Raw genomic sequence first — 10,432 nt, 5'->3', positions numbered from 1 at the left:
AGTATAGCCCTAACCCTAAAGACTACAGGCAGAAACAGCTGGTTAGTGGTGAGTATAGTATAGCCCTAACCCTAAAGACTACAGGCAGAGACAGCTGGTTAACGGTGAGTATAGTATAGCCCTAACCCTAAAGACTACAGGCAGAAACAGCTGGTTAGTGGTGAGTATAGTATAGCCTTAACCCTAAAGACTACAGGCAGAAACAGCTGGTTAGTGGTGAGTATAGTATAGCCTTAACCCTAAAGACTACAGACAGAAACAGCTGGTTAGTGGTGAGTATAGTATAGCCCTAACCCTAAAGACTACAGGCAGAAACAGCTGGTTAGTGGTGAGTATAGTATAGCCTTAACCCTAAAGACTACAGGCAGAAACAGCTGGTTAGTGGTGAGTATAGTATAGCCCTAACCCTAAAGACTACAGGCAGAAACAGCTGGTTAGTGGTGAGTATAGTATAGCCCTAACCCTAAAGACTACAGGCAGAAACAGCTGGTTAGTGGTGAGTATAGTATAGCCTTAACCCTAAAGACTACAGGCAGAGACAGCTGGTTAGTGGTGAGTATAGTATAGCCTTAACCCTAAAGACTACAGGCAGAAACAGCTGGTTAGTGGTGAGTATAGTATAGCCCTAACCCTAAAGACTACAGGCAGAGACAGATGGTTAGTGGTGAGTATAGTATAGCCTTAACCCTAAAGACTACAGGGCAGAAACAGCTGGTTAGCGGCTTAAAACAAAAATATCAACAACAACTTTCTATCGCTGAATTTGAACTTGCAACCTCTGGAATCAGAGGCAGATGCTTACCGAAACCTACTTGAAGGTAACAGCACTTAATATTGCCCCTAGTGGCGGGTTCCCACGTCATCTTCTAAAGTCCTCAGACATGGATGGATGTCAAATAATGACTTGTATCATAGGTGACCTGGCTGTACAGAAAAACATGAACTGTATGGGAACAGCAGAGATAAATCAATTCATTTCCGTTTAAAATCTCTATTTGTTCAGATCAAATTCACAATCGCCTTCCCAAAACGTATTTTGTTCCTTTTCCCCCCTGTATGTGTGCTCTCTTCATTCATGGTGGTGAGAACCTGAGGAGCGCCTCAGAGTCTGAGGGGAGACTCAGATCAGGTAGATAAGGAAGAGTAAATTGATGACATTGTTGCCATGGATGCAGGATGTTGAGGACATGTTCTCTACAAGAGGTTAAACAGGCTGCTCTCTCTGTCTGGTATGAACCTTTCCTGAGGCCAAAGCAGTCAGACTTGCTGTCAGAACGGCCTCATCCAATAATCTATATTTGTTGTTTTACATTATTGCAGGGATATTTCACATACTGAACGTGTGAATTGAACTTGTTTTTCACAATCTGAAGGAAATGTACTAGTCTTTCGCTTCAGACCTTTGACTGCTCTGCAGTCATCTTGACAGCAAACCGTTTTCTTATGGAGAATCTCAATTGCCCTTCTCAAAACCCATGGGATGAGAAAGAAAAAGGGATCTGAGGAGAGAGGATGTGAGGAGCATGTATGAAATTGAGATTCTCCCTTACTGTTTAAGGACTGCCTGCTGTCAGTGTATTATTGATACAAAGGCGCCACCATCTGGAATAACATGTACATTACAGTTCTTATCCAAACGCAAGACCTAGTCTTTTTCGGACAGTGGATTTAAACATGCTATTTGAGCCTATTTTGCATACCTCTATGCTTCGCAGATGTAGAGGGTTGAATTACACTGGTGGTGCAGTGCTAGTATTTCAACTGTGATTTTTGTATTTATTATGCCTCACACATCTCCTATTGAAACCCCTATGGTTTAACCCACTGCACTCTATAAACTTTTCATCTTCTTTCATCATTGAATGAATGATTGACATGTCGACACGTAAACCATGCTCTAGTCTAGTTGAATTATGCCACCTGCTAACTTGAATTGAGAAGAGTTTTATGGGGAATACTACTACTGGGGGATGTAAGCCAGTGTCAGTGTGAGCCAGTAGGTGGCCCTCTTCACCTAACATTGACAAGTAAGTACTTCTAAAGGCAACGATGGGATTGGTTTAGGGCAGACAAGTTTGAAGTTGTGTTGTCACGTGCACAAGTACAGTGGAATACCTTTCTTGCAAGCTCTTTTCCAACAATGTAGTAATCAATATCAGAAGTTAAAAAAATATTATACTATAAAATTAAGTAAAGTACAACAAAAACACACAATGAATGGAAATAAGAAGAACATGAGAAAGTAAGAATATATATAGAGGGTCAGTACCAGTACCATATTTACAATGTGCAGGGATATTGGAGTGGTAGGGGTAGATATATATAGGGGTAAGGTGACTAGGCATCAGGATATCTTCTTTTGTGTGTGTGTGTGTGCGTGTGTGTGTGTGTGTGTGTGTGTGTGTGTGTGTGTGTGTGTGTGTGTGTGTGTGTGTGTGTGTGTGTGTGTGTGTGTGTGTGTGTGTGTGTGTGTGTGTGTGTGTGTGTGTGTGTGTGTGTGTTTATTCGCCTGTGCTTACCAGGCAGGCAGTTGGTTCCTCCTCCCTCTTGCAGCCAGTAATAGTAACAGTTTGACAGGTCTACCTAGGAGCTCTGCCCCCTGACACCACTTCACACTGGTTTTCATCTCTCAATATTCTGTCTGGGTTGATTTGATTATAAAACAGGGATCTGCCAGCATACAGAATAAGGCTGGCAGGGCCATCATGCTATATGATGATACATAGGTCACGATTACATACATATTGTGATTATATATGCCTCACCATTTTTTGTGTAGGCCATTGCAACTCAGTTCCGCAATAGGATGGAACTAATTGTTGTTGTAATGCATTACATTTGGAATACTATACTAAGGTCTTTTAAATATAAAAACTTTTTGCCTGACAAATCCTCAACGTCAGAATATATCTGATAACATGTCATTTAACCGTTGAATCGATACAGTATTGCATTAGTTATCACAATACTGTTTTCCCCCTGGCTCTAGGAAGGATGTTTATTGTTGTGTCCAATGTCCTTGGCTTGTTTTGACCCTAAAGGTTAGAATATAACCTCACCTTTAACTAAGAACCTGCTTGCTCCTTTGAGAACACAGAGAAGCTTCTGCTTGGCCATGATTTCTCTGTCTTGGACTGAGCCCAATTAACTATTGTGAAAATTCTTCAGTAGTTTCCAAAAACCAAGTAGGAAGTATCATGATGTGTATAATAATAACAAATAAGGTTTACAATCTGGCAAACATTGACCCCAAACTTGACAAACATCCATTTGGGCTACAAACATTCACCAAAGATCATAAATATGTGTACTTTAATAAACCATTGATCATCCTATATCAATTACAGAAAGGTTGTATTTGTCCTGGAATAAAGTTGTGTACATTTTGAGGGGAGACCCTTCAGAAAGTGATCTGGTATCTCAGGAAGCAGGGGAGCAGAACGTGCATGAGCTCAGTGAGAGTTGTTTACCCTCTTTAGGCCCTATAGGCACTAGTGTGTACCATACAGATTGTTTTTCCCATGGTGTGTACACTGTGAGTGAGAGAGTAAACATGTAAATATCAGTGAAGTAGTCTTGTAAGCGATAGCCTCTCAGTCAGTCTAAATTAGTTTAAGAAACCCGTTACTGGTCAAACAAATAAACAAGCGGTGCCATAGTTATAACACAACAATAATAATAATGTGTGTGTGTGTGTGTGTGTGTGTGTGTGTGTGTGTGTGTGTGTGTGTGTGTGTGTGTGTGTGTGTGTGTGTGTGTGTGTGTGTGTGTGTGTGTGTGTGTGTGTGTGTGTGTGTGTGTGTGTGTGTGTGTGTGAGGTAGCGAAGCTGGGCGGTCAGAGATGAATGAAGAGATAGTCCATTGAAAGCAGTTGAATACCATGACAACTAGGGGCAACCTCGGATTTATTCCAAACAGTTACGGCACATTGTAAGGGGGCGTCAATCATCTATTATCTTGCAACCGAAATAAATGCAAAATCTTAGCCTACACAAAAACTTCCAAAAGGAGCCGGACATTTGTCTACATTTTCCCCATTGTCCGCAGCTTAGCAATCGGTTTGTACGTGTGTTTGCTTAGCCTGACCACCCAGGACTCCCGGAGGATTCGCTGAGAACGAGAATCATTGTCACCCACATCACATAGCCTACTAGATGAGGGCAGTGGAGCATAGAAAAGGGGAGAGACATCAGAATAAAAAGATCTAAAACGAAATAATATGAACACGATATTCTGCGTGTTATATTGACTCAACGGCTTCTCATTCGATTTCCCGTGAATTTAAAATAAATTGCTGCAATAAAACACGTGTTATTATTATGAAGAAATGTTGACTAATATTCCAAAGGGATATAGCCTACTTGTATGACATTGTTTAGCTATGGATAGTCTAGCCAATGCATGGATGGATGCATGCTGTAGTATGTCTGAGACAAATAATTATAGTGATCAGAGCAATTATATAATATGGTAATAATGATGATAGTAATGAAGGAGAAAATGACCAACATGAATAATTTCAGCCTACTGCAAGTTCCGTATGTAAGACTAAACGGAATTTATTCTTCTCCTCTTAGAACGTATTTATCCAAATGTAGTTAGCCTATTTACAATAAACGCCTTGCAGAGATGTCAAACAACATTCTGAGTCAGGCTATGTTTCATCCATGATAGGCCTTAGGATACTTGACTTAAGCCTGCACCAAAATATTGACCTAAAAGGTCTTCATGAGTTATCCATATTAAACACCCACAATTCAAACTTCGATACGTAGACTAATAACATACATCTTTAAATTGTGTTTTTGCTCCTAAATAGATATGTATTTGCTTTGAAGCGATACATTATAATGGTTTGAAGCAATGCAGTATAGTTGTTTGTGTAAATGACATGCACAAACGCCCCTCCCCATCTCGGTAATTATCTGTCCCATAATACCAGTCATCACATTTCTGAAGCACCAATGACAGAGATTTGGATGTCCCCAAACCCTAGCATTTCACACCCACAAATATTCTTCATCCACTTGACTCCAAGGACCTCCTACACGCGTTCAGTCTTTCCCTGGCTTATTCCGATTCATTTTCCATTGCAGGTTCAGTGTTTTAACTAACCTTATATAGACCAATCCGACTGGCGATTGCTTCCTTTATGCAAGTTCTTCTAGTCGTGCAGCATCCATGAGCCTCTCCTCTCCATAAACTCCTGCGCTCCTCCATGACCAACACATTGGAGCCATCTCGACGAGCCAGCGGTGAACAACTAGCACACTGCATGCCAGGATTAATTCTTCGTTTGGCTTGAATGAACCCAAAGGACACGGCCTGAATATCATCTTAACCTCATTTTGAAATAGTGTCCTCTTGTTCAGTTTGACTGGTTCAGCATAGCAGCAGGGATAAAAACGAACTCTTGTTTACAACGCGCACCACAGACTTTCTCACACCATGTCGTTCAACAACACAAAGATGGGCTTCTCTGTAAAGGACCTTCTGGATCTTCCTGACACCAATGGAGGTTCTGGAACGGAGGAGACCGAGGATGAGAACGAGGAGGAAACTAGTGAGATTATGACGCAAAATCCATCTTTAGAAAAAGCTGGAAATGTGCCCTATAAGAGCCTTTTGTGTGATGGTGGTGGTAATTCCTACTCAAAATGGCTTGCCTCCTCCAACAGCATCCAATATTCACGTGAGTAGCTCTTTAAAAAGTTCGTTTCATAATCATCGAGGTATATAATTGATTTGTCCACTTCCTAGTCATATCATCCTTTCAATTTGTTATCAAATAAGCCATTAATGAAAACAAAAACCTTTGCATTAACGTTTTCACTATTTCATTTTTAGTTAGTTAGGCATATCTCTTATGGGTTTAACTTATTAGTCTACTCTTAAAGTAGTTTATTCATGCGTAATCAGAATGTGTAATATTATACGTGCTTAATGCAAGTCTCCTTGCGTAATTATCCACGCGTAATCGTCATAGTTTAGCCCTTGTCACCAATAGGCCATTGTTTTAGATTATATAGCTGATCTCTTCAATATTTTCCATTCTTTGCTCAGATTAACCATGGGCTATGATGAAATATGAACTATATTTTCACTGTATTTATTGTCCATCTTTTATAATAATCACACCGACGATTTTTCATTTTAAACAGGTTTGTCAGTTGATTCTCGAAACGAACCTAAATCTCCAGAGCTCTCCGCTGACGAATCCCAAGATATCGACAGAGACACCGCAGTTGACAGCAGCGACTCTGGAAAAAAGAGGAAAAGGAGGGTGCTGTTTTCCAAAGCGCAAACATATGAACTAGAGCGACGATTTCGACAACAGAGATATCTCTCTGCGCCGGAGAGGGAGCAGCTTGCCAACGCACTACGACTGACACAGACCCAGGTGAAGATCTGGTTCCAGAATCACCGGTATAAAATGAAGAGAGCACGCGCTGAGAAGGGTATGGAAATGGTTCATCTCGTGTCCCCAAGACGGGTGGCCATTCCGGTTTTGATTCGTGATGGAAAACCGTGTGACACTAGCAAAACTCAGGAACTTGAGGCCTCGTTCAGGGCTGGAATACCTTTCTCGGCGTATAGCGCCTATTCTCTCCATCACATGCATATGCGCTCTCACTACAGCCCCGACGCCATGTCACAACTGCCCAGTCTGCATCACTTGGCGCAAATGTACCAATGGACTTGGTAGAAGATGGATAGGCCTACTTCAAATGACTTTGATTCGAAAAATATAAATACAAGTTTTCCTGATTTGGATTGAAATGATGACCTCTATTTTACTCACATCAAAGTTGATTATGAGGTGGCCCATGAGGTCTGGACGATGTTACGCCTCGTGAGATTCCGTTCGTTTTATAATGTTTGCTAAATTAATGTTATAAATAAATGTTGTCTGTTGTAAAGTGCTCATATTATTAATTAATTTATGTTTTTTGGTGTACTGTTTATTTAACTTATATATTTATGGCCGTGAATAAACCTTTGTCAGTTTGATGTGGTTATTATTCATTTAACTACATTCAATTACTTTTATACAGGTCCAATAAGGGGAATCGAATAGACACTTCATTTAGGGTAACTTGTTCATTATTTGTTAAAATTGTTATATGCGTATAGATGCAGTTACGCACAAAACTAGATGAACACGAGTTACTTTTTTAAAGTAGCAGATCGTGCAAAACATGTTTTATGTCTTCCTGTATCTAATTCCGGTCAGGTTTGTTATTGAATCACAAAGGAAAAACAGAAACAACCCTGAAGTGAATCTCTATTGCAAACACAGTCTTCTCAGAAGGAAAAACGCCCTATGCACGTGCCTACAACAAATAGGACTGTTTGCTATATTTTCCTTACGTTTCCAGATTGAAAAAGGATATATGGCCCGGGTGTAATCCGTTACATGTAAGAGATTACAAATCTGTTACATTACAAACCAATATATTGTAATCAGATTACAGATACTTCTGAAAAACTAGAATACTAGATGATTACATTTACATTACATTTAAGTCATTTAGCAGACGCTCTTATCCAGAGCGACTTACAAATTGGAAAGTTCATACATATTGATCCTGGTCCCCCCGTGGGAATTGAACCCTGGTCCCCCCGTGGGAATTGAACCCACAACCCTGGCGTTGCAAGCGCCATGCTCTACCAACTGAGCCACACGGGACCATTACTTCCAGGATAACTTTTAAATTCATAAAGTATGTTTGCTAAAAAAATCTTTGATACTTCTCTGTTTTCTCAATGACATTTAAATCAGCATTGAAAAAATATACAAGTTTAAGTTTGTTCCACCTGAGCGAGTGTGACCAGAGGTCAGAGACCCCTATGACGACACACCAAATGTGTTTGATGGATCGCGGGAAAAGAGCAGGAATGGGATTTTGTAGGCTACAGTCCAAGCTATGTCTTCCAATGGTGCGACTATCCAACTTGAATAAACGCTTGGAGGTAAGGACGACAGCAGTGGTGTAGTCTACGGCGATAGAGATATCACTTATTGTTGATATCTACATAGTGCATTGATGTGAATCACACTGCTGCTCTCATTTAGCTATTTGCGATTTACGGATTGTGGTTGTTGTGGATGGTTGTTCACAAATCTAAATGCATATTTGAACCCAATAATGGTTGAATTCAAGAAGTTTAACCTGCCTATCAATCATTGTTTTTGAAACCAGCGGACAGCCAGTGAAAATGCGCTCTTGCAGCAGCTGCATAGTGCGGATCCCAGCCTATGGAATACAAGTCTGGCTTCTATTACTGAGTCTAATTCATGCTGATAAAAAATACATCCATAGGCCTGATGGACACATGCTCAAACTCGCACTCTTTGGATAGACTTAATGGAGCAATCTGTCGTTGCTACAGTTTGTGGACTTATGAATTATATATATTAATGTAAAGATATAATTTAATCTTATGTATTAGAAATGTATGTATGTAGTAGAAAGCGATGGGTTAGAAGTAGCCTATATAACCAATCCATAAAGTAAAATGTAACATCCATGTACGGCCAGCTATGTAAACTTTTACATTTTATCCTGCAATAGAAGTCGTTCAATTGGTAACATACATGTTTGTCTTCTTCTAATGCCTCTTAAGGGGAAAGTAATCTAAAAGTAACTGAATGTAATCAGATTATGTTACTGAGTTTGGGTAATCCAAAAGTTATGTTACTGATTACAATTTTGGACGGGTAACTAGTAACTGTAACGATTTACATTTAGAAGGTAACCTACCCAACCCTGTGTATGGCTTATAGGATTGTATATGTATGGATATTAATACATTCTGAAGTTAAAAAATACGAAGCATCCTCTGTTGTAATTATATAAAATACCCATTTGACTTTCTCTATTCCTATGAATAATGTTTCCTGTTGCAACAAATTAATTATAGTCAATATAAACACAATTGAAACTACATTATTTCTCACTCAGTTTCTCACAGAACTGCATTGCTTATCAATTCACAATGAAACCCCCAAATATAGAATAGAGTGCAGCTGTGGATGTTTAGCTGCACAGCATGGAACATAGAGGGGATGTTGTGGCAGTGGTGGATGGAGAGCTGTGGACGTTTTTGTTTCTATTTCAGCTGTGTCAGTTTGGTCAGCTCATCTCTCAGTAAGGATAAGGAATAAGTATCTCTGAGGTTTTGTAAAGGCTGTCAATTGGCTCTTTTGTGACCCTTGTTGGACACGTTGTATTCCGTATGGGCAGCTGGCCTTGTGGAGGGGATGGGGAGGCACCCCTAATAAAACCCAACTTGTGTCTGCTTTCAAACATCCCATTGTTACCTCCCAAGGGGGAAAATAATTACAAATTCATGCAGCATCTTTTCAGGGAGGGGGTCCTTATCCTAAGGTTCCTCTGTGCAACCCCACTCTTTCCATCTCTCCCTCTCTCTCTTACTCTCTCTCTAAATATTTGTAACCAGTTTTCCAGATACTTTGTACATAAAATATCTGTACTCACTGTCGTCTTCTAAAACACATGTTGTAGTCAGTGGATAACTGTACAGTCTTGTCCCATCGCTGCAACTCCCGCACTTCAAGCACAACTTTGAAGTGATAAATAACACATAATAGGTTTATAAGCTATAATGTTACTCACATTCCTTAAAGAGTACCACAGTATGATTCATAATACCCATAAAACCCAGCGGTCAAACAGGGAAATGGTTCTAATCGTTTTTCCACCATAATTTTTTCCCATATGGGATTTTAGAAACACTTCAAATAGGGGCTGTGTTTCGTGAAGGCTTACCTTGGCGGGAAGTTTTGATAACCGTGTAAATCTCATTAGGACAAGGCAACTTTTATCAATATATTCACCTGTATTTACCCCCAAAATGAAATGTTAATTAGCTGCTAATGTGAGTCTCATAAAGAACTACAAATGCCAGGATGATCAGGACGAGACTGACGAATCGAGGCAAAGGTAAGAATCTCTGGATTAACCATCTAATGTTAGCTAAATGTAGTAATTAACACATTGGCTACATTTCTTTAAATGGACAATTCTGTGAACTTTCTTGGACACGTTTTAAATTGACACAATACCTGTTAGCAAAGCTGTCAGCTAGAGATGACATGTAGGAGCTTTCAGGGATGTCTGCGTTTTATAGGTATTATGACACCTCCACTGTGGGGCTCTATTAAGTCAACCAGCAGCTGAGCATCAAACAACTATGTAGTATTTTTAGCCACAAGATGGCAGTATATGCCTTAATGAAAAGGGATAAAGATGCCTACAGTCTTCACAGGGGTTTTGTATTATAACCACTGTATATCCCTTACCTGCTCGCAGAACCAATATTACACATATTTTGTAATTGAGCAGTTAATAATTGGAATCTAATTTATTTGCATTGAGCATTTTAGAAAAACGTTGTTTTTTTCGTC

General features: G+C 39.8%; 1 protein-coding gene across 1 annotated transcript; it reads left to right on the top strand.

The window, feature by feature from the left end:
- Positions 1 to 5,448: 5,448 nt before the first annotated feature.
- On the top strand, positions 5,449 to 6,706 carry LOC120024230 (homeobox protein Nkx-2.2a-like). The gene is made up of 2 exons (XM_038968425.1): positions 5,449 to 5,563; positions 6,162 to 6,706. The coding sequence occupies exons 1-2, from the start codon at positions 5,449 to 5,451 to the stop codon at positions 6,704 to 6,706; spliced, it is 660 nt and encodes a 219-aa protein (XP_038824353.1).
- Positions 6,707 to 10,432: the final 3,726 nt, after the last annotated feature.

This window comes from Salvelinus namaycush, chromosome 29, assembly GCF_016432855.1.
Source record: "Salvelinus namaycush isolate Seneca chromosome 29, SaNama_1.0, whole genome shotgun sequence".
In the NCBI taxonomy this organism is placed as follows: domain Eukaryota; kingdom Metazoa; phylum Chordata; class Actinopteri; order Salmoniformes; family Salmonidae; genus Salvelinus; species Salvelinus namaycush.
This window is presented reverse-complemented; position numbering and strand designations above follow the sequence as displayed.

What these genes read in the sequence shown, in the direction of transcription:
- LOC120024230 (XM_038968425.1), top strand. Translation starts at nt 5,449, where the DNA reads ATGTCGTTCAACAACACAAAGATGGGCTTCTCTGTAAAGGACCTTCTG. An exon ending in TGAGAACGAGGAGGAAACTA is followed by an intron (nt 5,564 to 6,161) that starts GTGAGATTATGA and finishes CATTTTAAACAG; the next exon opens with GTTTGTCAGTTGATTCTCGA.